We start from the raw sequence: 27,828 nt of genomic DNA, 5'->3' as shown, positions 1-27,828 counted from the left end.
CTGGCTGCCCACAGTGTGGTGTCAAGTGGCAAATCTGGGGTCTCGAAGAATCATTGGTACCTACCTGAGAAGTCTCCAGAAAGTATCCAGGCCCACCCCTCTGCCTCTAAAACTTGTGTATCATGAAACTTCCCTGCTCAGGGCCATCTCAAAGGGTACAGGGAATACTCAGCTGCCTCTGAAGATAGAGTAATACCATCATCTTTCAAGCTTGGTTTAACCCATTCCCTATTGGGAAAGACTTTTCTCCTGTCATTTTCTGTAGTTTGTTTTAAGAAAAAAAAAAAATCGTCTTTTTTTTTTCCCAAAAAGGAAACATGGTAAAATGAATTGTATCCTTTTTTGAACCAGATTTGCCATGTCCCACCCTCTGCCCGAGCCCTCAGGAAGTTCTTTCCTATTTATGTGGGCAGCTGAGGTCATGCCCATCCTTCTCTCCACGTGGTCCTTGATGCTGAAGGCATCTCTGCGGGTGGAAGTGGCAATGCATTTTCAGGCATACCGTTGGCAGTGACCAGTGTTGGGATAGCCTCAGTATTTGTTAATGGAACGCTGTCACATCCTTGGAGTCTGCACCATGTCGGGAGCCTCTTCTCTGTACTGGGCATTCCAGGCCATGATTTTCGAGCAGAGATAGGGTATGTCCTAAAGCTTATGCTTTGGGTGTGATACATATGGCCTGATGAGATAGGGTCACAGAGGTACTGCTCAGGGAGCAGGGGGCGCAGGGCAAGGAAAGGGAGACAGGGAAGCCTGTGCCACATGCTAGTGGTCTGTCCTTTGGAATACCTTCTGTGTTCTGTGCACTGTGCTGAGAGCTTTTCATGTGTTCTATCAGTCTTTGCACTACTTTCTGAGACACAATGACTAATATACCCATTTTACAGATAAGGAAACTGAAGCTCAGGCAAGTAATTGGCTCAGGGTTGTCTCAAGCTAGTCGTTGGTAGTCTCTGTATTCAAACCAATGTCTGTTTGACTTCCAAGTCCATGTTCTTAACCTGGCAGATACTGAAGTGATGAGAATGAGCAGAGCTAGGCAGAATCTTAGTCTGCATTAACAAAAGCATGGTTTCCAAAACATGGCTGGTGGTAGGCCTATTGTATGTGCCTCTCGTAGGTCAGGGTGCCCACATGGGATGTTTGTGGGTCCCTTGCTTCAGAGTGATCAAGAACGACTGGAAGCAAGTGCAGAGAAGCAACCAGAAATTCTGTCGGGCTCAGGGACTTGCAGGGAGAACCATTCTCTGTCAAAGGGAGATTCTGGAGGGCAGGCGTGTCTCATTCAGTATCTGAAGGGCTCTCCCAAGGGAGTGATTGGTTTCTTCTGACCCATTCCATTGGGCACCATAAGGGCAGTTAGTGGAAAAGACAGGGCTTCTGGATGTTTTTTCCTATGTTGAGCTAAAATCCACTATTACAGCCCCGTAAAGGTGAGCTGGGCTTTTGGAGGAAGACAGTGAGATCCCTGTACCTGGAAGCATTTGAATACAGTTAGGAACAGTTTTTGTCAGTTCTGGCTCTCTTATTTGCAGTGGGGAGCATTTTCAAATTCATATTCCTAGGCCCCTCCCAGACAGATTTGCCTCTGGGTGGAGTCAGGGGATTAGGGTTCTTATATACTAGAAAGCGGGGGGCTTTCTAGTATAGCTGCTCCCCTGGATGGTAGTGGAGAACCATTGGTTGGGGTTGCCACTGGAAGGAACTATTGTGTGGTAGTGTTTTCCAAAGTATGGGTTCAGGGGTCAGACTGCTAATTATGTATGAACTGATATTAGGAATATTAATTTTGATGTATATTGGAAAAAGGTATATATTTTGCACATTGAATCTGTCACATCATAGATATTGTGCTTAGAACTAATTTAAGTTAAATGAAGTTTATTTTTATAACTTACAAAATGATAATGTAGATGCTATTTGGATGGGCAAATAATCATGAAGGTTGTATGCAAACAGAATCTCTGCTGACACTGCTGTGGGTGGGGTGGGTGGGGACAAGTGGGTGAACTGGAGTGCCTTAAACCTTTCAGAAGCCTGGGGTTTGTTGGTTAGTTCTAGAAGGCTCTATGGAGGTAGGAGGATAATTGCCATAGTTTGTCCAAACTGTGGTCTTCCCCAGGCGAAGCCTGAGGCATGGAACCCATCTGCTTCCCCTCCCCTGACCTTCCTGATTTTAATGGTCTCTTTGAAGTCTGTGACAAGCTGTCTCACTTTATCTCATCCGTGAAGATAAGGCAGTGGGCTGGGCATGGTGGCTCATGCCTGTAATCCCAGCACTTTCGGAGGCTGAGGCAGGCGGATCACATGGCAGGAGATTGAGACCATCTGGCTAACATGGTCAAACTCCATCTCTACTAAAAATACAAAATTAGCTGGGCATGGTGGTGCACACCTGTAATCCAAGCTACTGGGGAGGCTGAGGCAGGAGAATCGCTTGAACCCAGGAGGAGGAGATTGTAGTAAGCCGAGATGGTGCCACTGCACTCCAGCGACAGAGGGAAATTCCGTCTCACAGAAAAAGAAAAGATAGGGCGGTACAGGGCACTGGGTACCATTTTTGTTCTTCCCCTTATTTTCTTTCTTTGCTCTCGAAGAGCAACAGCCAGGGAAGGGTACTGAAAATGAGGAAGGGCTGAGGGCTCAGGTGTCTGATTTCCCATGCTCAGGGGAAACAGAGGGAGAAGTAGGTGGGCTGTGCCTGGCAGGGCTCTCCCTCTTAATCCCACAGTACCTAACCTAGCTGGGAAGGTCTGGGCATGAGGATGGGGTGACCACTGCTTAGGGCAAGCCTGTGTCCGTGGAAGCACTTTGGGGTCGCAGACTAACTGGGGCCCTCTGCATGGAGACAGCAGTCCCTGAGGCTCCCACTGGTCTGGCCACAAAGCCCAGATCACCACCTGTCCACTCTGAGAACTGGGTTGGGAGATTCAATTGATATACAAATAAGTCACAAACAGCATGCTAATAAGAGTGGGGATCTGTTGTCTCCTTATCAGTCAGGGACTCCCGGCACTTTTTAGAGCACACCGGGATCATGGTAGGAAGTTGAGGGCCGTTCGCCTGTGTCTCGGCTGCATGGTCTGCCTCGGATCTGGGTGCTTGGGAATGAGGGTGAGGCACTGCAAACTCGGAAAAACGATACTCAGCTATTCATGATTTCCACAGATGGGAACAAGCAGAATACCAATAGCCAGTCAATTGGAGCATCTCAGGTGACCTGGAGGATCAATATGCCTAGCCAGACACACCCTGGCCTTCCTAAAGTTAGGCCCCCAAAAATGTCATGCTTGCCAAGCCAGAATCCAAAACTTTGCACCGAGAACATCATGTTGGGGCTCCTGTCCCCTCCTGGAGCCCTACAGGGTGACACCCCGGTCCTTCTGTTCAGGCCCTGTGTCCACCTCTGGGAAGTGCAGGGCCCTGTGGGAGGTTTTCCTTTTTCCTTTTTCAAGTCAAGGAAGTGTCCTGGCTCCTAGACTCTGCCCTGTGGAGGGGAAAGAGAGGGAGAGAGAGGGAAAAAAAGATTTCCACCTTATTGTTCAGCAGCTGGAAAATTGTTGTCATCTGTTCTGCCTTCCATTTGCCGAGAATGGAAAAAAAATGTGGAAAATTTGGGGAAATAAATCTCAATACCCTCATAGGACCTCTCTCCCCTCCCACTCTGGCCCTTCCATCCCTGCCTCTCTGCTCGGGGGCTCAGTTTCACTTTGCTCCCAGGTCCTCTCCTGCTTCTCCTCAGGGCACTGGGGCTGCCATGGGTTTGGGACTGGGGCTGTGCTGGGATGAAGCTGGGACCCGGCTGTGCTGGGCTGTTCTGGGACCCTGGGACTGGGCTGGGCTCGACTGTGCTGGGTGAGAGTTGAGCAGGGGCTGGGGCTGGGCTGGGGCTGGGGCGGGGGCTGGGGCTGGGGCTGGACTGGGCTGGCCACTTTTCCTGACTCCTGGCCGGTGGGAGTGGAGGGCTTGGGAAGCCACTGTGATGTCATTCAAGAACTGCATAGCTGCAGGATGATAAGTGAAGCCCTGGGGACCCAGCTGGCTGAAATTACAGACAGAGTTTTATCCCACTGGCTTCCTACAAGCCAGAGTGAGGCAGAGCAAGCCGAGCTGGGGTGAGAGCACGCAGGAGAGTGGAGGGAGGGAGGGAGGGAGTGGTTTGTGTTTGTGTGTGTGTGTGTGTGTGTGTGTGTGTGTGTGTGTGTACATGGGCAGGCAGGCGGCACTGGCTCCTCCCACCCCTGACAGTCAGAGGGAGCTTGAGTAGGACACAGACGGCACTTGGAGCTGCAGCCCTGTAGGAATTACTGGGAACTTGGGGCACCAGGATCAAATCAGAGCAGGCTTCCCTCTGCTTCCTCCCTCTCCCTCCAGAGGGTAAGTGTCTGCTGGGCAGTTGTTTGGCCTGTGAGTGTCCTTGTGTGGCTTTCTGCTGGACCTGGCTTGTGGGGTGGTGCTTCCATGCTAGCAGGGTGTGGAGGGGCAGGCTCTGTCATGACCCTATGCAGGAAGGGCTTGCTGCTGAGCAGGGCTTGGCCCCCTGTGCTGCTGTCTGACGTGGATGTGACAGGCCTCACGGTCCCCCTCCTGAACTTGATTCAGGGACACGTAAGAGCCACAGCTTTCAGGCCAAGGGTGCCTGGGTTGGTGGGGGGCTGTGTGTCTGAGTTGTCCTAAGTCTTTTGGGGTGATGGTTCATCTTGGGCACACATAGGATGGGGAGAGGGAATGAGGTGGAAGAGTGGATGGCGCCGGTGAGGTGTTACTCGGGATGCTCCCTCCCTGCATCTGTGGCCTGAGCTTCGGGGCACCTCCTGTGCTCACCATTCTCCACCGGCCTCCTGTGGGCTCCCATTCACGGCTTTCTCCTGACTTTGGCAGGGCTCTTGGAAGCCTGACTCCCCTCTGGCCAGGGATCTCTGAGTGCCTGGGCTGGCACACTGGCCTGGCAGAGAAGGACTCAGCTTGTTGTGGGCTCTAGAGCTATTTTTACCATCCCGAGTGTACCTGTGGTGTCTGTTGCCCGTATAGGCTGAGGGTAGGGGTGGGAGTGCCAGGCTCGGGTTATAGCTGCAGGCTAGGGAGGACACAGGCCAGGCCAGAGTCAGGAGGCTGGGTCTGAGCGTTCACATTTGTCCTGTGGGCGTGGGCTGTCCGAGGCAGGGCAGATCACTCACCCTGTGGGCCCCTGGTCCCTCGGGACTGAAGTCAAGGTTGCGATCAGGTTTTCTGCTCCTACTCCCTTTTTATGGAGGGCATGGTATAAATTCAAGTAAGATGGTATCTGGGAAAATTGCCACGGGTCCTTCCTAAGGAGGGCCTGGGGACACATTTATCATCATCGCTCGACAGAAGCAGCATATATTATGTTGTCTTGTGGTTCTGGGTCCACAGCCATAGTTGGAGAGTCCGTCTTCCAACGACCCCAGCCCCAGCCATCTTCACCTTGAAGCGCCATGAGGGACAAGAACACTGAAGCGGGAGCCAGGATTCGGTTTTACACCTCCTTGCTGGGTGACCTTGGGTGGTCCTGAGCCTGCTGAGCTTCATTGTCAGCCTATAAAGTGAGGGGTGGGCAGGGGATTAACTCTTCCCCTAAGGCCCTTCAGCTCTAAAAGCCCCAGGGCTCAGCCAACCTCCCTGGCCCTAAAGATCCCCGTTCTGCTGTCCCCTAGAGGGCCTGCAGCAGCGGAGGCAGCCCTGGGTGGGAGGGGCTCTATTTTTGATTTCAGTCTGAAGCTTACTTTTTCCATCTTCAAGGCCATAGGCTGACATTCAGATGTGGGCTCCATGCGGGTCTCAGGCCTTGAGCCTCCCTCTCTATTTTTCTTGGACTCAGCGGAATGGGGAGGTGGACAGGAGAAGCCCAGCTGGGCCACCCTCCCTATGTCCAGAGGCAAGCTTGTGGGTGACACTGGTGAAGTCACTTGCTAGAGGACAAAGCCACCTGTGACAAGATTACAGCACAGCCCTAAGAAAAATTTTGTTCTCTTCTGTTCACTTTCTGAAGGTGCAGTGGGTTCCCTCCGATGTGTGCTATTAAGTGGGAAGAAAAACAGTGTCTGTGCGTCACTCATGGACTGGTCTGTCCCTGCCCACAGGGGCCTGAGGCCCTGTGCTTGTCCATGTTTCCAACGTGCCCCTAAATCTTCTGGCTGCACCTGGCCCCTGCCCTCTTTGCTGTTTCAGAGGCTATGTCTCCTCTGTGTGGCTCTCCTTCAGGGGTTCCGGGACTTCTCTTCAACCCCTGATTCTGCAGATCTTCAGAGCCCCTGTGGAAGTCCATTCCCCTTGAGAAAGTTCCAGAGCTTGCTGCAGGCTAGGCAGAACAAAGGGCTGCCTCAATCCCCGGCTGTCTGTGGGAAGGGAAGCTGACATGGGTGGAGGCCAGGACTGTCACAGACTGAGCCCCAGGAAGTCCCTGCCACCAATGCCAGAATGTTTCAGGAGGCCAGGGTCTTCCTGGAGCCAGAGGCTGGGCTTCTCCTCACTGCCCTCATGCCTTCCTCACATCACTTCCCCTGGCAGGTGAAAACCCAGTGGGGTGGTCTGAGCCACTTCTCAGGCTCCTGTAGCTGCAGTTCCTGTTCAGTGTGTCATCCCGTTTCGCCTGGCTGGAGCCTGACATTCTCCACACAATTCCTGGGTGACAGGATCTCCAGAGACAGCGCCCTAACTTTTTGATGCTTATGCTGTATCTTGGGATCCACAGATGGGCTTTGGGATGTCCATCAAGTCCCTTATCTCATCACATCTCCCAAGGATCCTTGGTCTAGGACAGTGACTGTCCACTGGGTTGGAGTATAGCTGGAGAGGTCTGTGGGGGATGCCATGGGGTAGGCACTGGTTCAGGGACCTCAACTGCACCCAGCCTTTGCTTCAGAACATGAGGAATACCCATTGCTCATGTTTTGGTTGCACTGACTCTCTTCCCTCACTTTTGGGAGAAGCTTGGGGTCCACTTAGAACCCCTGATTTTTCACTGGGTGGTGGTGAAAGAAGAGGATCCCAGTGGCTGACAGGACTACATAAAGCTCTCTGGGCTACTCAGTGTAATGCAAAAAGCATTTATGGAACACCTAATGTGGGCCAAGCACTGTTCTCTGGGGCCATTCTGTATAGCCATGCAAGTTACACACCGAGCTCCAAGAAGCATCGGTCACACAGACCACGTGTGGATGGCACCATCCGGGAACCAGGCCCTAAGGAGAAGGAGAAAGAGAGAAATAAAGGCTTTTCCTCAAGGAGCTCTCAGCTCAGTGGTAAGATAGTCATGGACATGCGTAGTGACCATTCTGTGGGTGACTGGTGTCACAGTGGAGATGTCTGCAAGGGACAGCAGGAGCACGGTCGAGGTTTACCTGAGTCTGGAGGACAGTAGGGAAGAAGTCAGATGAAGGGAAACTTCCCAGGGAAGTTCAAACTGACTCTGAAAGCTTTTGCCTGGGAGGTTGGGAGTTTCACTAGAAAGGATGAAGAAGGGCATCGCAGGGGTGAACAGCGTGTACAGAGGTGCAGAGGGGAGAGAGTGTGTGAAGAGTTGAGTAGGAATAGAGCAGCAGGTGTTTGGGATATGGAAGACAGGGAAGTGAGACTTCAGAAGGCAGGCAGAGGCCCGGTAGTAAAAGGTCTGACATTTCCAGCATGGGGGTTGGGCTTTATCCTGTGGGTGTTGAGAGCTGTTGAAATGTAAAGCAGGGGCTGGAGAGAGGAAAAGTAGAGAGTGCTCGGATACGCCAGGTCTAGCTCAAGAGCCTTAGCTCCTGAGTGCTATCACTCAGCAAAGCTGCACGCATGCACTCAAGTCCTCACCTGACAAGCCCAGAGGCTGGCTGTGAGTGGGTAAGTGGTCGATGCAAGCTGACATGGTCATTAAGATGGGAGCCATGTTTCTGAGTGCTCCTGTGTCTGGTGGCTGAGGTGGGGTGGGAGGGTGCACTTCCCTGTCTCCTCTCCAGAGCTACATCCGCTGTGGCCTCCCTGGACCCAGCCCTTCCTCCTGCCCTTGTCCTGCCCCAGCCATAGCCTCTCCTGCCTCCTTCCATGGCTGGGGCAGAGTGTGTGGATAAGGGAAAATGCAACCACAACTTGCTATCTGGGCAGGCTGCTGGCCAAGCTTCACTTCTCATCAAACCTCACCCACCTCTCAGATGGACCTGGCCTTGGATTCCCCACTCCACTTTTTTTTTTTTTTAATTTGAGACAGTCTTGCCCTGTTGCCCAGGCTGGAGTGCAGTGTTGCTATCTCTGCTCACTGCAACCTCTACTTCCCAGGAACCTCTGCCTCTCAAGTTCAAGCAGTTCTCTGCCTCAGCCCCCTGAGTAACTGGGATTGCAGTTGCCTGCCACCCCTGCCCCCCGCTAATTTGTTTTGCATTTTTAGTAGAGACAGTTTTACCATCTTGGTCAGGCTGGTCTTGAACTCCAGACCTCATGATCCACCCGCCTTGGCCTTCCAAAGTGCTGGGATTGCAGGTGTGAGTCACTGCACCCGGCCTCCCACTCCTCCTGTTAAGGATTTCTGCCTCCAAACTGTCTCTGTCCAGGGTAGGCATTGTGCTTCTTCCTATTGGCATGGCACTGATTTTCCCCCACGTTGGTTGGCTGGTCATCACAGCTCTGGGTAATGCATTTTAATGAATTGTGATTTGCTGGACGTGGACCCAAAGGACTCTTTATCATGAAGGGACCCATCCTGAAAACCTTAATAAATCATTTGCTATTGAAAACCTACCTGTTGGCGGGACAGGGAAGAGTCTGTCCTCACTGGGTCATCGCCAGCGAAGGTCCTTTCTTGCAGTCAATATGGCTGGCACCTTTTACTCTTATGGTTGGGCCTTCTGTCCTAACATCCAAATACGCAACACCTCCCTGCTTCTCATAAGGAAGAGAAGTGGGTGTTCTTGACCTCAGAGCCCAAAGTACTGATCACCTGGAGTGGGTTTCTCTAGATGTCCTCCAGCCATGTGTGTGCCAAGACCCCTGGAGAGATGGCAAAAATGCAGATTCCCGGCCCGAGCCCAGGTCTGAGTGGAAGTCTTTGGGGTAGGGTCCTGAAATCTAGATTGTAACAATCTCCAGAGGAGGTTCTTATAAACATTAAACTTAGGAAACAACTGCCCTGAAGCTGTGCGACTTCAGCGGTCCCTGTTTATTTCCTTCGTTCTTTTTTAAGTGTGAGAGCTGGCTGCATCCTTACTTTCCTGCATCCTGGCCTCTGCTGCACCGTTAGTGCTGTCCATACCTCTGCACCCTTTGCTGGGAGGGAGCCTCGGGGAGTGCGTGCACACCCAAGTCAGCTGGGGATTTTCCTCAGAGCTTTCCAAAAGCATGACTCCCACATCTGGATTACGGCTGCCCTGGAATAAAGGCCCCTTGGTGCAATCGAGCTCAGTGTCGAGGGTGGAGTCTGGGACTCCCTGCAGCTGCTGAGAAGACCAGGGAGATAGCCTCAAACAAAGCCAAGGGGCCATGGAGAGATTTTGGATTTTGCAGCCATCTAGAGGAATGGGCAGGGCACAGGACCTTTCAGCCCATGAGGGCAGATGTACAGGCTGGCTGGGCTTGGGGTCTGGAGCTCTCCACCTGGGGCCGCCTGGAGCTCTCCACCTGGGGCTGCCTGCCGCTTGTGTTTCTGCTTCAGTTTAATCCCACTCCATTGTCACTCATACCAGTACCCCCAGCCCTCAACCATGCAGACCCCTCCCTCTAGCCCATGCCCGCATTGCTCTGGGTGTCCAGCTTCCTCTCATCGAGATGGATTTCCCCGAGCTGACCACTCCCTTGACAGCTGCTGGGACTTTAAGGAGATGGCTCTGGAGGCCCCGCAGATGAACCATAAAACCACTACCCCCAGCCTCCTTTAAAGTCCTCTCTCCTATCCTCCTCTACCTTATTTCACTCCTGTCCTCTCTGCCCCCATCTCTCTTTTGCCCTTCCTGCCTTGATGGATTGAAACCAACGTTGTGTTCCGGCTTCTTGTGGTCCCGGTAAAAAGCTCTAAAGTGGTCGTGGTGGATGGGGAGAAGGTAGTGACGAGAGTGTGTGTGCCGGAGTGGGGGCTGGGGGACTCTTGTCTTGTCTCCGATGGCAGGAGGAGGGGCATGTGTTCCACAGATTCTGCCCCTGTGCTGCAGTTTCAGCAGAACCCCCCCATACCCCCTCCCACTGTGGGGGCTAGACAGCCTGGGATCAGCCTGGGTGTCCTTAGAACCTCCCTTGGATAGGAAGAGGAGTTCAGCTCAGCAAAGGTGCTGAGTGGCCTGAAGGGTTCAGTCTGGGGCCAAGAGACATTTCCATTTGTAGTTAGCAAACAGGAGTTAATTAAACAACTTACACTTGTTGGATTTTCTTACTATGCCTTAGTGGCTGGGCTGTGATTGTCCCTGATGTTGTTGTGGCAAACAGGAAGCCCACTTGGGGATAGATAACACGACAGAATAAGTTTAATATCGACATTTTCACAATCAATGGAGAGCGGGGCTTGGCCACAAGGGCAAGGAAGGGCTGAGATATCAGGTAGTCAATTCTCCTTCCTGCCTGGGGATGTCTTCATAGCTCTTGAGCTGAAAGCGCTTCTTTTGTGAATCGTGACTGAGATGCTGCAAGGGTCTGTGCTTTCTGATTTGAATCTGTACCCAGTGGCTCTCACTATGTGACATGTCTAAGTGGGGAAGCCACTGGGCATGCCAGCCTTTGCTTTGCAGCTCCCCGCTTCTCAGACCATATGAGCCTAAACTTGGGGGATGAGGAGGTGCAAAGGATGGAGGGGACCACCGGCCCAGGAGGGAAATTCTGGCACCTCACAGTGTAGGTGGCAGAGGGGGTGCCCCGGCCCAGGAGGGGGCCTGCAGTTGTAGGCACAGTGAGAAGGAAAGCCAGCTCTTCAGATTTCAGCCAGCTGGTCCAAGGGGCCCCATCCTCACGAGAACAACCCCAGAGATCTGAGTGCAGCTGAGGCTCCTGTGTTCAGTGTTTTGCCCCTCTAGAAACAGCCAGCTGCGGACTTCTTTTTTATGTAGTAAGGAGCTCAGTTCTTTGGAGGGAGCGGGCATGAAGGTCAGCCTCCGTTATCCTTTAGTGAGAGGACTCCTTGACAATGATAACGGGGGGTCGGAAGAGGCAGCTGTGCCTGGTCCTGATCTCAGCAGCCTTTAGGGCCAGGTTGGTGGAGATTCAGAATGTATTTTAGCCAAAACCCCCTTTTGGTTCAGACCAGCTCCCACCCCTGGGCCCTGGGCCACGGGCCACTGCAATACTCTAGCCTTGTGTTGTTTGGGGCTGGTGTTGGCTGAGGTCCTGAAGCCTTGGGGATAGCTGGGGGGCAGAGAGGTAGATCTGGAGCGGTAAGTGAGGAGGGCATCCAGCTCCCAGGGTGTGTGTGTGTGTGTGTGTGTGTGTGTGCAAGTGCCTGGTGGGGCATCTCTGTCCTAGCTCTCGGTGCTGTAACATGGCTGGCCCGTGTGGCCTATGATCTGTGTGTGTGTGTATGTTGATCTGGATGTTCCTGTTTTGTGGTTGTCTGATCACTTGTTTTTGGCCATGGGCTTCTGTCAAAGTGTTTATTTTTAGAGGCTGCCACTTCTGGCCTAAGGGCTGATCCTTGGGCATGGTAGGAACATTTGCATTTTCTGAAATATTTGTGGCTTAAAGTATTTATTTGGGGTTATTCCTGCCTGTTATTTGTTTATTCTACTTTGTGTGTATGGTGTGTATGTGTGTGTGTGCGCGCGCGTGTGTGTGTGTTTGTGATAGGAGAGAGGTGTAGCATAATAAAAATTGCATAGTCTTTGAAGGAAATTAGTTCTGATTTTAAATCTTGGCTTTATCCTTTATCAGATGGCATTGTTTGCAATGGTTTTGCCTCTCAAGAGACTCAGTTTCTCCCTGGCTGTGATCGGTGTAATTCTGTCTGTCTGGGAGATGATGGCCACAGAGGATGCGAGTGTAGAGTGCCCAGCGAAGTGCTGGTGTTCGGGCTGTGCTCACTGCCTGGTGGCTGGTATTGATGTCTGTGTGTACATGGCCATGCCAGTGCTTTCCGACTGTGGTTCTTTGCATTGTGTGGTACCTAGTGCGTGTGCAAGCCTGGGTGTTTCTGATTTGGGTGATCTCTGATTGTCTTTGTGTCTGGGTCGGTGTGTGACTGCTGGTGTCTGGCTGGAGCTGGTGCAGTCTTTGGGAGGGGGCTTTTTCCTTGCTGACGGAGAGCCTGGATTAGAGTAAGGGGAGGGGAAGTGCTTGTGTGTGTGCACGAGCGTGTGTGCGTCTGTCGCGGCCGGCGGCTTGGCCGCTGACTGTACAGGGTGTGAAATCAGAGTTCCTCTGGGTGGGGAAGTTCTTCATTCCTGAGTCAGCCCTTTGGCCCCGAGCCACCCAGTGCTCACTTTTTCCTTCCAGAGAAAGTGTTGCTTGGGGGGTCCTCAGAGCTGTCTGCAGACAGGAGGAACTTCTCCCCACTGAAGACATCTTGTTTTTGTGTTCACAATCCCTAAGATGCTTCCCCTCCTACTCTAGTTCCCCAGACTCCCTTCATCATCACCCTATATGTCCCCATCCTTCAGCACAGGAAAAGCGTGTCCCCTCTGGCACTGGGACTGTTGGCTTGACTGAGCCCCACCTTAGCCCATACTTCAGGGGCCCCTGGGCTGGCTCAGAGCAGTGGGATCAGGACACTCATCTTTGCAGACCTGCTGCAATCCTGCCTGGTGTAACTTCCCTGGACCCGCGTCCCTTTCCTGGAGTCTTGGGTGGTATCGGCTGAGCTTGCTGGTGGAGGGTACAGGGTCCATGAGGGGTGGGCAGTGCTGGGGAGGAGCTGGGAGGAGCCTTGGGAATGCGGCAGTGAACAGCATGAATGACATTGTATCTCTGAATGGTTCTAGTGCATTCTTTGCATTGAGCTGGAGACAAACCTAGCTGAGGGTGGCAAGCTTGTCTTAGAGAGTCCCAGCTCTGCCTTCAGCCTCCCTGCCACCAACACCTTGGGCATGGTGGGTCCTTTGCTATACCCTACTGCCCTCCTGGGTTCTCCCCCTGCTTCCCTGGGCAAAGGCTATCCTCAGGGATGACTGGCTGTCCATGCTGATACCTCTATGGGCATTCAAGGCAACGGCTACTCTCCTGGCATTCTGCCTCTCACTCAGGGTGGAAACTGCAGAAATTGAAGCAGGGGTGAGACTTTCTGAGATGGGGTGGTGGAGGGGACGGAGGATGCTTTGGAAATGGTCATTCAGGAATTAATGATACTCATAATGGCGATGGTTAGGGTTACCAGCTGTTGACCTCCCACCACATGCCAGGAACTGGTCTCAGCACATCATGTATCAACTCATTTAAACTCGAAGCACTGTGTGTTTAATGAATGTTGGCAATTTCAGATGGTTCAACCAGATTCTGTGATTATCCCCATTTTATGGACCAGAAAACTGGCTCAGAAGCTGGTGAAGTGTCAGAGCTAGGCTTGGGACTGGAGCAATTTGCCCCCAGCACTCCCTGCTCAGGTGTTGGGTTCCATTGCCCGGCCCTGTGTTGGTGAGGATGCAGGGAATGAGGGGCTAACTCTTAGTCCCTTTCTCTGGGAGAGTGAACGTTACCCCTGCCTCCCACTGATGTCTACTGTCTGTTGTCTCCCCTCCGGCTCTGTCCCTTGCAGAGGTGGTGGGACACACGCAGGGGCCACTGGATGGGAGCCTGTATGCCAAGGTGAAGAAGAAGGACTCCCTGCACGGCAGCACTGGGGCTGTTAATGCCACACGTCCTACACTGTCGGCCACCCCCAACCACGTGGAGCACACACTTTCTGTGAGCAGTGACTCGGGCAACTCTACAGCCTCCACCAAGACAGACAAGACTGATGAACCTGTTCCCGGGGCCTGCAGTGCTTCTGCTGCCCTGAGTCCCCAGGAGAAGCGGGAGCTGGACCGCCTGCTGAGCGGCTTTGGCTTAGAGCGAGAGAAGCAAGGCGCCATGTACCACGCCCAGCACCTCAGGTCCCGCCCAGCGGCTGGCCTGGCTGTGCCCTCCTCTGGACGCCACGTTGTCCCAGCCCAGGTTCATGTCAATGGTGGGGCATTAGCATCTGAGCGGGAGACAGACATCCTGGATGATGAGTTGCCAAACCAGGATGGGCACAGTGCAGGCAGCATGGGCACGCTGTCTTCCCTGGATGGGGTCACCAACACCAGTGAGGGGGGCTACCCAGAGGCCCTGTCCCCACTGACCAATGGTCTGGACAAGCCCTACCCCATGGAGCCTATGGTCAATGGAGGAGGCTACCCCTATGAGTCTGCCAGCCAGGCCGGGCCTGCCCATGCTGGCCACACAGCCCCCATGCGGCCCTCCTACTCTGCCCAGGAGGGCTTAGCTGGCTACCAGCGGGAGGGGCCCCACCCAGCCTGGCCACAGCCAGTGACCACCTCCCACTATGGCCCTGACCCCAGCAGTATGTTCCGCTCTCAATCCTTTTCGGAAGCTGAACCCCAGCTGCCCCCAGCTCCAGCCCGAGGGGGAAGCAGCCGGGAGGCTGTGCAGAGGGGGCTAAATTCATGGCAGCAGCAGCAGCAGCAGCAGCAGCAGCCTCGCCTACCTCCACGCCAGCAGGAAAGAACCCACTTGGAGAGTCTTGTAACTAGCAGGTCCAGCCCTCAGCCACTGGCAGAGACCCCCATCCCCAGTCTCCCTGAGTTCCCGCGGGCAGCCTCCCAGCAGGAGATCGAACAGTCCATCGAAGCACTCAATATGCTGATGCTAGACCTGGAGCCAGCCTCGGCTGCTGCCCCTCTACATAAGTCCCAGAGTGTCCCTGGGGCCTGGCCAGGGGCTTCCCCACTCTCCTCCCAGCCCCTCTCCGGATCCTCCCGTCAGTCCCATCCACTGACTCAGTCCAGATCGGGCTATATTCCCAGTGGGCATTCCTTGGGAACCCCTGAGCTGGCCCCACGGGCCTCCCTAGAGTCTGTCCCTCCTGGCAGGTCTTACTCACCTTATGATTATCAGCCATGTTCGGCTGGGCCTAACCAGGATTTCCGTTCAAAGAGCCCCGCCTCTTCCTCCTTGCCTGCCTTCCTTCCAACCACCCACAGCCCTCCAGGGCCTCAGCAACCCCCAGCCTCTCTCCCTGGCCTCACCGCTCAGCCTCTGCTCTCACCAAAAGAAATGACTTCAGACCCCTCCCGGACTCCAGAGGAGGAGCCATTGAATTTGGAAGGGCTGGTGGCCCACAGGGTAGCAGGTAAGAGATACTCCATCCTGACTCCTTCTACCCCTTCCTTATTTGGTCTTGCCAGGGGGAGGTGCAGGCCCAGCCATGACCTCTAAGCAGGCATGGCTTTTACTGGTGGGAAGAGGCTCTCTGGAGCCTACATGCTTGTCCAGTTTTCCCTTCCTGCATTCATTGTCTGTTAGGCACCAAGCCAGACACCGAGTTTCAAAGTTCAATGTCGAGCAATTCCTGCCCTCAAGGAGTTTATAGTCTAGTAAGTGGTCAGGTACACAGACAGACGATTTCATAAGAAAGTAATGTGTGCTGTGACAGAGACAGGATCAAGATCCCAGAACCTGAGAAAGCATAGCTTACCACCTAGGGCAGTCAGGGAAAGCTTCTAGGAGGTGGTGACTTTGGGGCTGGAGTTACAGACTTTCTAGACAGAGAGGAGACTCGGCAATTGCCTGTCATGCTGTCTGTCCTCAGACTTCAGTTCCTTGGGGGACATATTGAGAAGGCTGGTGGGAGACCTTAGAACCCCCTGGCCTCCCGGAGGCCATGAAAGAGCCTGAGAGGGTATCCTCAAACCCTTGGGCTCTGTCTGCTGAGGCCTCTTGGGATATTGTCTTTGCAGGGTGGCCAAGGTCCCCCTTCTGAGTCAGTTTTCCTGTTAGTCCTTGCTGAGGACCAGCCCTGTGTGGGAAGCAGGCACTGAGAGACAAACCTCCTTTCCCTATCAGAGAGTGGGCTTCTCTTTTGGGAGAGAGGAAAGTGGGACACTCAGAAGAGCTTTTGGGGAGACAAAGGCAAGAAATGGCAGTGTGTCCGGGGCCGAGTTGGGAGGGACAGCTGTGAGGCTCCCTTCCTGCTGGTCTAAGCCTGCGCCAATTCCACAGAGGTGGCTGAACTGGGCAGGAAAGCTGGTTGGGTGACTTTATTATGGAAGTGGAGCCCAGGCAGGGGTGGACCAGAGACTGTGGGTTTGGGTGGGCCTTGTGCCAGCCCCTCAGCTGACAGAGTGGTAGGAGCTCAGCAAGGAGGAGAGGAGCCTGGGCAGCTGTCTCTGTCCTCCACCCATTTTCCTAAATTTAGGGGAAGCTGAGTCACCATGCCAGCTGCAGGGAGAGAAGGAGACACTCTCCCTGGAGATGGACTATGGGTTTGGGGAAGCAGCTTAGGGCAGGCCAGCTGGCTCAGGACCTGGGTGTGGGGTCACAGGCACCCTGCTCCTATACTTCACAGCAGAGCAGAGTCCCCAGCTCCACTATTGGTATAATAGCTTGAAATTGGCCAGTGCAGGAGTATTTACACCATGGAAATTGGCAGTCAGCCTCATCTCCCATAGAGAGCTGGTCTAGCAGTAAATATTGCTTATACCTGAACATCAGAACACAGGATGGGCAGCTCTTAATCCTAGGGATGAAATGCTCCAAGGGTGGTCCAGATGGGCTTTGACTTCTGCCTTCTCCATATCTGCGCCCCTGAGATAAAGATACCCGCCCCGCCCCCCCCTTCACCCACTGGCTTTGTCAAAAGAGACCCTTTTCCTCTTGATTTTATCGAGGGGAGAGGGATGGGGCTCCCTAAATTCCCTTGGAATTTAATTCCCCTCCCAATATTTTGCAAGGTTGGAGTGATGGCCTAAAGATTAGTGATATGCTAGTTTAATGAGGGGCAGGATCCAGGAGCCTTCTCTCTGGGGGATCAGAATGCATTTCTTCCCTACAAGAACCCATCCATGTAGCTCTCCTGGAGCTTGCTCACGAGGAGGCCATAACCCTAATGGCCCTGGCAGGATGCCCATCTTGTAGTGGACTTCACTTTAGCCCTTTCTCTCCTACCAGTTTTTGAGGGCTTGACCATCAGCTTCTATATTCTGTAGCCTCTCAGGCTTGGCTGCCATGAAATCTAGGGAGGGAAAGATACTGTTGTCACAATGTTCCCATTCCCTAACCCTGTCACCATCTTCTCCATCAACTACAAGGGACTCAGGAGAAGGGATGAAGTGTATACAGGGGACAGTTATGTTTGGTTCCCGGGGCTACGAAGTTGCCTCTTTGGAACTTATTTATGAATTTATGTCAGCAGGTCCTGCATGCATAACTTCCTTAATAGCCCTTCAGGGTATCTGCAGTGCCTGTGTAGACAAAGGCAGATAAACAAGATCCATGTGTAGAACAGTCTGGGAGCCAGAGAAGATGACTTCCAGCACTGCTTCTTTTTTCTCTTTCTACATCTCTGCTGTAAGAAGCTGGAACATATGCTTTGACATGAGCAAACTAGGAAACTCAGATCTATGGGAGAACCTCTTCATGGCCATGAACTTGATCTGATTTCTCCTGGCTTTTCTCCCTCAGCTCTGCCTTTTTCCCCTTGGCTGTCCTCCATACCTCAGTCCCATGTCCCTGGTTCATTCCACTTTGATCCAGTCACCCCTTGTGCCTTATTTCAGCTGAAGTTTTAAAGAATATAGGGGCAGTTTTCTAATTTGATAAAGGGTAGGGGCCAGAAACCTATAGCATACATCACACTTTCTCATGAAGCATTGGAAGCATTCCTGTTTCAGTTAGGGACAAAATAAGGATGTGTGTTATCACCACTAGCATCTATCATTGTATTAGATGTCCTAGCCAGTGCAATAGGACAAGAAAAAGAAATAAGAGTCAGAGTTGGAGAGTCCAACTGAGTTATCTTGTGTCCCTAATTCTGTGACTAGACTGATCTCAGATGTCTCTAGAGGTGGAGATTTCAATGCATGTTGGAAATCAGATATGGATCTTATCCTTAAGGAGTCTAAGGTTTAGTAGGGGGAAAAAAACTGGAACTTTAAAATAGTCTGTTGTAATAAGAGAGGTAAGGAGAAAGCTTTGTGGGATAGAGGTAAAGAGATCGGTATCAGATGGAGATTGGGGAGGTGGTGTTGAGTGTGGTTTTAAACTGAGCTTTGGAAGATGGATAAGATTTTGAAAGTGAATGGGATCACTGGGTAGACAGGGTTCACGGTGAAGGCAGGAGAGCACAGAAAATGTTTGGAGAACAGCAATTAGATTGAGAGCATATAGTTGTTCAAGGGAGAGTCAGGATAGGTAGCCTGGGGTCTGTCTCTGGATGCAAGGAGCTTGCATCTTACCTGGCAGCAATGTAAGAGGCCCTTCCTGTGGTTTATTGGGGGAACATGCCATGACCAGAGCTGAGCTTTAGGTTGATGTGTCTAGTGGGTCTGGGCAGGAAGGACATTCCATGGGAGACTTTGAGCCGGGAGATGTTTGGAGCTTATTAGATAGCCTGAGTGATGCAGGGCTGGATTAGGGTGCTAACCATAGGAATGCAGATGAAGAGAGGATGGCATGGATTCTGTGGGAGTAGAACCAATGCACTTATGCATTGATTGACTGGAGCAGGAGCAGGCGAGGGAGAGGGAACATCAAAGATAATTCTGAGGCTCTGTGAATAGAAATAGAATGACAGTTCTATTAACAAGTAGGAAGGCAGGAGGAGCACATTGGGTGGAAGATGAAGAAGTCATGTTAGACATGTTGAGTTTGAGGGGACAGTGGAGCCTCCAGGGAGAGACGTATGGAAGGCAGATGAACATTGGAATTGAGCTTGAAAGAATGGAAAGAGCTGCAGGTTTTGGAATCATTCTCACAAAGGTGATGGTATGTTTCTCACAAAGCTTTGGGTGTGTTTGAGATCTCAATGTCAGGGCTTATAGAGAAAAGAACTTGGGATGGAATAACCTCGAAGGGAAGTTGAGGCTGCAGAGGAACTGAGAGTGAGTGCTTGGGTGGTGGCAGGAGACAGGACAGCGTGTCATCATAGAAGTCAAGATAGTAAAGGGTTTCAAGGAGGAAGGGCAGGAGGTTAGCAATGTCAGCCTGGAGAGATCATGAGGAGGGCTGAGAAAGATCCACAGGGCTTGCCAACTGGTGGCCCTGTGTAAAACATCAAAGGCATCAAAGGCATATTTTCCTTGCGTGGTGGTGATAGAAACCAGACTGCAAGGGATGGAGGATGAGTGGAGGAGGAGCGAAGACAGCAAGCCAACTACTCTTTTGAGTGGTTTTGAGATAAGATGGGAGAGAGTGGTAGCTAAAGAGGATAGTGAGAGATTGGGAACTTTTTGTAAATATAGGAGTCATGAGAATGTTTATACGTAGAAGAAAAGGTGAGTAGGTTGGGCACGGGGGGAGGAAGGAGGAGAAAAAGAAGAGAAAGAAAGAAGTTGATAGAATAAGGTCTCTAAGGAGGTAAGAGTGGAGAGGCCTGGGAGCCCATGTAGGTAAATTAGGCTCAACCAGGAGGTGAGATACCTCTTCATGGAATTAGAATAAAGGGTGGATAAAGATAGAGGGAAATATTGATGCCAAGCTTTCGGAACTTGTTTTTTTTTTTTTTACATTTTGTTTTGAAAATAGGTGATGAGTTCAAGGCTCATTTAATCATTCATTCAACATGAGCTTCTAATGGGTGCTATTTTCCAGTCTAGGCTTTGTGAAAATGCTGGCAAACAAGACAAGTAAAAATCCTTGCCCTCGTGGCTGATATGGACAGTGAACAAGTAAGCAAATACACATAGGATATGTCAGATGGGCGACACGTGCCATTGAGATACAGCAGTGGCGATAGGGGGTGGCTGGCTGTACTTTACATGGGATGGTCAGGGCTGGACAGTGAGAGATGAGCCCCATGGAGCCGTAAGTGCAGAGGCCTGAGGCAGAAGTGTGCCTGGCATGGCTGGAGCAGAGTGATTGAGGGAGGCACAGCAGGATACAGGTTCGGAGAGGAAATGGGAATGGGGACAGCTTGCAGAGGGTCTTGGAGGCGATTGCAAGAATGGTGGCTTTTACTCTGTATGGTGTGAGAAGGCTTAGGAAAGATTTGGGCCCAAGAGTGACATTATCTGTCTTGTTCTGAATTGACCAGTATGGGCAGGATGGAAGGAGAGAGACCAGTTGGGAGGCTGCTGCTATTCATCTGGGCAGTGGGGATGGGAGATGTGCTGAGATTGCAGACATAATTTGGAGGTAGAGCCAGCACGATTACTGATAGATCAGACATGGGACGAGAGAGAAAGAGAAAAGTCAGAGACAATGCTTAGGTTTGGAGCCTGAGCAACTAAAGAACGGAGTTGCTCTTTACTGAGATGGGTAACAATTTAGGAAGAGCAGGCTTTGGGGGAACAGTAGAAGCATGGTTTTTGGACACATTAAGTTTGAGATGATCATGAAACATCTGCAATCATTGGATAAATGAGTCACGAGTTTAAGGAGAAGAGGCTGGAGCTTAGAGATGTGGGAATTGTCAATGTATACATGCCATGTAAAGCATAGCACTGGGCTATGTCACCAAGGGGTCGAGGACAGGTAAGGAGAGGTCACAAGGATGGAGTCTTGGAGTCCTGGAGTCCTGGAGCCTCCCACATTTTGGGGCTGCAGACAGGAGAGGGAACTAGCATAGGACCTGGCATGGAGCAGCTTGTGAAGGAGAGGAAAGGTAACAGCTGGAGCTCGGGGGGTGGGGGCAGGGCAGGGGCAATGTTGGCCACTCGTATGGCCCCTGTGGTGTGAAGGTGGGTGAGAAGTCAACAAGGGACAAGGGAGGGGTAACACAGCAGGTCCTTCCAGTGCATCTGAGAAGGTTTGTCTTAAGGACTTTTCTGGGGATGACCAGAAGCTGGGGGACAGACTAGAAAAGCACCAGGGGTTCCCCACGAAAGAGGATCATCACTCAGATGGCTGTGGTAAAAAGCTGGGGTGTGAGAGAGGGTGACCCTTAGGCTCAGGCTGGGTGTGTCACCTGGGTCCAGGGAGAGGCAGGTGCCCAGGAAAAGAGGGGAGGTCCAGGGACAGGCCGGCTGCCTGTGGGAGCAGGTAAGGTATGTGTGAAGTCTCCCGGACCCACTCTGGCACCTCTGCTTCTACCCTGGGGTTGGAAGAGATGAATACACTGTGCTGCTGGCCAGCAGGAGGTCTACCTGCCTTTTGGAGAAGCAGGACCTTGATTTCCCCCTTTTCCTGTCTGACCTTCCCCACCTCCCCGCAGTGTGTGCCCAGATCCCAGAGTCAGAATGCCAACTAATCTTGATTTTCTCTTTGTTTTTGTTTTGTTTCGTCTTGTTTAATGCCTTGTCCCCTGCATTCTCTGTGTTTCCCGTGTCCATCTGTTCCCTGGGCTGTTGGTGGGGTGCCTCCTCGCCTCATGTCCTCCCTTCCGCCTGCATCCCACTCTTTGCTGGCTCCTCTGGGGTGGGGGGTGGGCAGCGTACAATGCTAGGCTGCAGGGCATCAGGCACAGTGGCAGCTTCCCGCACCCTCCTCTCCACCAGCTCCGAGCTTCCTCCCTCTCTGGTGGGTGGCTCTTCTTCCCCCTTCTTCCTTTCCAGCTCTCTGGCCCACTTTTGAGTCGCAGTTTCTCTCCTTTACATTCCTTCATGTGCTATTCCTTCCAAACCTTTGCCCACCTTCTTCCTTCTCTCCTGTCTTTTCCTCTCCTTCTTCTGTTGTTCTCTGGTTTCCATCTGCTTCTCCTTCTCCTCCCCTATTTCTCACTATCCTCTCTTCTGTCTCCTCACTTGCTTCTCCGTCCCTCCTGTCTCCAGCCCTCTCTCCCTCCTCTCTGCATGAGCCAGAGCTCACTTCTGCATGAACATGGGTCTCACACTAGCCTTGGTGTTGCCTGCTGGGAACAATATCTGGAGTGACTAGACTAACATTCAGGGTCCCCTGTGGAGATGCAGACCTTTGCAGTGAGGGTGCTCAGTGAGGGATCCGGACAGTCCAGCACTCTGGCCACCCTGGCCAGACCGCCTGGGCTGCAGGGCTGTGTCTCAGCAGGAGCCAGGCTGAGCTTTGCATGGGGCTACCAGACACAGCACAAAGTGATGCCCCAGCCCCTGCTGCTCTGTCCACTCTTGAGCATGGCACACCCTGGGGACAGCAAACCCCCTCTGGTCCCCACCTCTAATCTCTGATCATATGGCTGAGAGTCAGAAGCTCTGGGTTGGGGTCCTGGCCCTGCCTGTGACCACCTCTGTGACCTTGGGCAAGTCTCTTTACTATTTAGAGATCAGTTTCCCAAAGTGAAAAGTAGACAGATGATAGTCTTGTCCTGTTGTGTATTTTGCACGGTGGCTCGATATGCCCCGGACGGATTACGTCATCCACTAACATTTACCCCTGGCCTCTGGGACACATAGGCCCTTAGGCATTGTGCTTTGGCTGGGGAATCACTTCATCCTTTCCCTGCACCTCCGATCCTGGCGGCTGAGTCAGGGAAGATGCTGTGCTCAGCCTTGTCCCACACCATGGCCCTGAGCAGCTCCGGGAAAAGGCCTAGGGGTGATGGGAACTGTTGATTCCCAGTGGCAATATCCGGTGCCTCCATGGCCCCTCCTTCTCCCGGTCCAGGGATAATCAGGAGATGGCTCTAGCTGACTGCCCCCTTCAACTGCCCCTCCCTCCTCTATTCTCTCTCTGCCCTTCTCTCTGCCCAGTGGTGGAGAGTGCAGTGGTCAGCTGGGCCTGGGTAGGGGCAGGCTCTGGGATGGTGGGCCTGCCCTGAGGAGAGCTGGCATGGCTTGCCCTAGGACTGCTAGTGTGATCGCCGTGTGGCTTTCTGGTGCCCTGGCCCAGCAGGTGGCCTCCTGGATCCCCTCGCTTCCGGAGCCCCAGGCGTGCCGTCGGACACCCACCCCTGCTACCTGGAGCTGAGGAATCCAGTCTTTTGGAAATCGGAAGGCTGGAAAGAAGAGCTGGATCTGTGAGGGTGGCAGTGCCAGTCTGGGGGGTGCAGGGGAGGCACCTCATGAAGCCTGACAGCAGGGTATTCGTCCACATGATCTGGGGGCGGTAGGCAGCAGTGCTTTACCAAAGTATGTGCATTGATCTGTGTCAGGGCTACAGCTCCTAGAATTGCAGGGTGTGTGCATGTGCGTGTGAGTGTGTGTGCGTGTGTGTGTCGCAAGAAGGGGATTAATTGCCTCCAGTCTGGCTCACGCTAGGGGCGTCTTGGAGAGACACCTCCCTGGGAAGAGCGCTGTTCTGGTGCCCTGCCCCTCAGGTCTGGGGGCCTGTGTGGAACCATGGAGCTGGGGTAACTGCTCATCCTGGCAGGGCTGTGGGGAAGGTCTGATGCTGTGTGTGAAGCAGCCCTTAGAGGACACCCAGGGCTCCTTGAACATAGGATGTGAGTGTCCTAAAAATACTTTGTTGTCGTAGGCTACCCCAGCCTTCTCAGGCTCCTGGGAGCTTCTCTTCCTTTCTTCCTCTGGCTACACAGCTTCCTAGTGGGGTAAGGGCTGGCCCTAGAGGTTCCAAGGGTGACCCAGTGGCCCCACAACATACCCCCATCATCCCAGTGTCCTGCTGCCATTTCTGTTAGGCTGTGTGTATACACGCAAGTATGCACATGTGTCTATGTGCAAGACATCTACCTCTGCTGGGGTGGGTGTAGGAGACAGAGACCTTGAGAGAATGGGGCAGAGAGACCGAGAAAGCCCTGGGGTGGAGGGGGATGGTGGGAGGGAGGGAGGTGGGGGGAACAGGGCTATTTTTATTATCGGTCAGCCTCTGGGACGTGAGAGAGGGTGTTCTCTCCCCAACACTGGCTGTCAGCTTGTGTCCAGACACCCCAGCTTGGCTAAGGAACAATGGGGCTCTCTTCTCTCCCCTCTGCCATGCCAGTCTCCCCTCCCATAGAGCAAGACAAGAGAGAGGGAACATGGCTTTCCAGGCACTCCAGGCAGATCTGGGCTTGCCAACAGGGACAACAGTGGGACACTGTGTTCAAAGAATGTGAGTGGCCTTGACTGGCCATTGGTGCCATGGGGCCATTGGTGCTCTGCAGGGGGAGGGGCTGGCCCCGTGGGAGTGGAATGCAGGGTCTTCTCCCTTCCACAGAGGGAGGCACTGCCCTGCAGCTCCTTAGCTCTTTGGAGGTCATTCCCTCCATTTCCCTGCCTCTGGTTAGCACACGCTCCCACGTGCCATTCTGGTGGTGATGCAGGGAGGATTGGGAAGGTGCAGCTCACCCTCAGAGGGCTGACTGCCTCGTGCCGGGGCCACATTCTCCATGGTTGTCTGGCTCCCTCCTCCTGCAACCCAGGCTGCTGTGGGCATCTGTGGCCCCTGAATGTGGAGAATGCTCTGGGCAGGTCATGCAGAATGTTCTTTGTTTTTCCAGGAGATTTGGTGCCTCAAAGGCAAACAGATCTATTTTTTAAGGGCAAAGATCCCCAAGCAGGAAAACTGGCCACCCTTTGAAAAGGTAGAGGGATCTGCCAGAAAGAGCTGCTGGGGGCAGAGGAGTCCGGAACTGAGACCAGCCCTAATGCATTTCTTTTAACCTTGGGGCTGAACTCAGTTCCAAACCCCAAGAGCCTTTCCCAAACGGGCCTCTTTTGTCACAATTATTGTTAGAAAAATCAATGGCTGTGTCTGTTTCTCTCTAATGTTTTTGCCAGGAATGAAACCAGTGGCAGGGTTGGTCCAAGCTGCCCAGGAGGCCTGAGTGGGGCAGGGGCTCCGGGGAGCTGAGGCCTGAGAGCCTGGGGTTGCTGTAGGGTTGCAGCAAGCTGCCCACCCTTCCCAAAACCACACCCTTCTTTCTAGACTCCATGTAGATTCTCCTAGCAGCCCCTGGCTGGGTCTAATGCTCCTATTTTTCTATTCTGCGAATAAGGGCTCTTCAAGGCGGTGGGGCTTATTTGCTTTACGTGGAGCAGTTTGTAAGTGGCAGAGTGAGGTCAGAGTCTAGTTGACTGTCCCTATCCTGGGCGCTGTTTTCTTAGCTGAGATGGCAGCAGGGCTGTCCTTGATTCATAAAGAGCCCAAAGTGGAGCCTCAAAGCACCACTCGGGTGCCTTCTTCATTGAATGTGCAAGTGCTGTTCCTGCGGCTCTCCTGACGTACCCCCCGCATACCGGAGCCCCTGATTATGGGAGAGTGTGAGGGTGTGTCTCAGAGCGACTGTGCCTATGTGAGTGTGAGTGTGTGTCTGCCCGTAGGCTTGGCAGCCGGCAGCTTGCTATTCATGACAAGTAGGAAGGCTTCCCAGACGGCGCTGTTTGTGGCAGCCTTTGTGGCTATGCCAGACTGGGGGTGCTGGGGAGCGGGCCTGGGGACATGCGGTCCTCGCAGAAGATGTTTCTGTCTGAATGAGGGTGACTTCTTTTTGGCTGTACTGGCACATTCCTAGAGGATGGCAATGTGTGTGCACACATGTGCACACACTGACACTTGATCTAGGGCCTTTGGCCAGTCCTAGTGGTAGTGAAGGCAGGGCTGAGAATCTCCACCAGAAGATATTCAGGACCAGAAGCCCATCTTTCCAGCTGGGTCTTGGCCTCTGGGACCCAGGAAGTGAGTTTTCTAGGATTCTGGGAGCCAGCTCAATGAGGCAATGGATTCCATGCCTCAGCCCAGCAGTGGGAAGAGGGAGTGGGAAGGAAGGAAGGTGAGATGAACAGCATCCCCAGTCCTGTGGAGTGCAGAAAAGCAAATGGAGCACATGACTTCTCTCTGCCTGTTCCTCAGCTGGGAGGGACAGGGTGGGATCTGCCGCCATCTTTGGGGCAGGGAAAACAGGGCAGAGAGCTAAGGGGCCAGTATAAGGGGAGTTGGTAAGAGGTTTCAGGTGCACTGCATGAAGTTGGGGAACCCCAGAGAAGGCCAAAAATATCCCAGAGGCCAATGGGGGCCAGGGACTTTGTAGCAAGACTTAGCTATGTCTTTGTTTTTCCTTGGGAGCGCCATTCGCAAGATGATGCAATCTAGCTCCTTCCAAGAGTTCTTCCCCACAGGCTTGATGTTGCTGCTTGGTTGATGCAGTTGCCTTGGAGACTCTTTTCCCTCCACCTCCCCTCCCTCATCTGGAAGCTCCCGCCCTCCGCCTCCAGGGGTTGGAAGTAGTTGACATCTGTTTCTTGTATCAGTCCTTTGTGCTCTTGGTCTCAGCCCTGAGTGGAGGGATTCCTGGTGAAGGCTGAGTCAGTCTAAGCAGATCTCCTCTCCTGCAGAGAAAACCTGGGGTGTGAACAGAGTGGGCGCAGGAGGGCTGAAGGGAGATACTGGGGGTTGACAGGCCAGCCCCAGCTCAGCTTCTGAGCTAGGAGGCACTGCCTTCTCTGAAGGAACTGGGCCAATTGATCATTTCTTGCACAAAATGCTCATTGTCCTCTGCACCCTGCCTTCCTCCCAGGGGTACAGGCTCGGGAGAAGCAGCCTGCAGAGCCCCCAGCCCCTCTGCGGAGGCGGGCGGCCAGTGATGGACAGTATGAGAACCAGTCTCCAGAAGCCACATCCCCCCGTAGCCCTGGGGTTCGCTCCCCTGTCCAGTGTGTCTCCCCCGAGCTGGCTCTTACCATCGCTCTTAATCCTGGAGGGCGGCCCAAAGAGGTGAGTCCTTAAGCTGCATTTGGGGGCCACCAAGGGTAGTGGTGCCCACTTTAAATCTCCAGAAACCTGAAGGTCAGCTTGGCACTGATATCGGTATACTCAGTAATTTGTCTCCCCCTACATCCTCACCCAAACTCTCTTCTCCGACATGCGGAATCCAGGGCCCATTTCCTCTCACTTCTTGCATTAATATCAAGATTGCATTTTCCTTTTTGATTCTTACAGAGTGCCTTAGTTAGGTGGTAAGAATCCTGGGGATGATATAGCTGAATGCAATCTCTAAACTCCAAACCAGATCCTGGAGAGTGGGAAAATTATTTTTGAACCCTTTCCAGATACAAGTTTTTTCTCGGGAGGTTTAATTTTCATTCTAAAAGGTTTGTATTTCAAGATATTTCAGTGGTTGGAGGCAGTGAGTCTCACACTTCAGCTTAAGTAACAACCACTGGGGCGTTTGTTAAAACTGTAGCTTCCCAAATCCACCTCCAGAGATTCCAGTGTAGTAGGTCTGGATGGCACCTAGGAATCTGCATTCTAAATGTGTATCCTGGAAGATTCAGTTGTAGGCGAGTGTACTGGCCTATAAAAGCCAGGCTGATGAGTCATTCTGCATAGAAGTGACTTGTGCTTATCTTTTCTCTCCTGCCTCTGGCAGGACCTGTCCTGCCCTGAGCACCAGTGGGGAGCCAGGCTGGCAATGGGATGTGGGGGCTGGTTAACTTGCTGTGCTCATACCCCAGGTCATCTGAAGGGGAAACCCCTCCTTCTCATAGTGTCCCTCTTTCCCTCCCCCATGTTCTCCCACAGCCCCATCTGCACAGCTACAAGGAGGCCTTCGAGGAGATGGAGGGAAGCTCCCCGAGCAGCCCACCGCCCAGTGGGGGTAAGAATTCCCTGCTGAGCTCATCTTCCCTGTATCCCCTCCACCCACCAGCTCAACCCTGCCTGTGGGAGTGCTCCAGGCCTGAGGGTTGGGGGGTGACAGTGCCCCAGGTGGGGCCAGAACACGCTGCTCTTCACCCCCATGGCCCCTTCTCTTCCACTGCTTGTGGCCATTGTCTTCTCCGTCACCCACACTCACACATCTAAGGGTACAGATGCCCCAGTTCTTAGGGTCTAGGCTGAGTGATCATGGGACTCTGGGCTCCCACATTACAGAGTTTTCTTACTTGTTTAGAGTCTTCTTGCCTTCCACACTCAAAAGACCCCACCATCTTAGCGTGGCTG

The 27,828-nt window shown here is 52.9% G+C and overlaps 1 protein-coding gene across 50 annotated transcripts in view; it reads left to right on the top strand.

Moving 5' to 3' along the window:
* TNS1 (tensin 1) overlaps positions 1–27,828 on the top strand; it is a 241,793-nt gene that overhangs the window by 178,828 nt on the left and 35,137 nt on the right. For 24 of the 50 annotated variants that reach the window (XM_078328472.1, XM_078328470.1, XM_078328468.1 and 21 more), the window contains 3 exons: positions 13,655–15,232; positions 26,405–26,601; positions 27,409–27,484. In XM_078328472.1, the coding sequence (XP_078184598.1) occupies positions 13,655–15,232; positions 26,405–26,601; positions 27,409–27,484 (1,851 nt within the window). Of the gene's footprint in view, positions 1–4,243; positions 4,378–13,654; positions 15,233–21,468; positions 21,556–26,404; positions 26,602–27,408; positions 27,485–27,828 lie in introns of those variants that run through there. The other 26 variants (XM_078328462.1, XM_035305641.3, XM_078328458.1 and 23 more) reach the window with 3 other exon arrangements.

Source organism: Callithrix jacchus, chromosome 6, assembly GCF_049354715.1.
Source record: "Callithrix jacchus isolate 240 chromosome 6, calJac240_pri, whole genome shotgun sequence".
In the NCBI taxonomy this organism is placed as follows: Eukaryota; Metazoa; Chordata; class Mammalia; order Primates; family Cebidae; genus Callithrix; species Callithrix jacchus.
The sequence above is the reverse complement of the archived record's forward strand: the minus strand, read 5'-3'. Positions and strand labels throughout refer to the sequence as shown.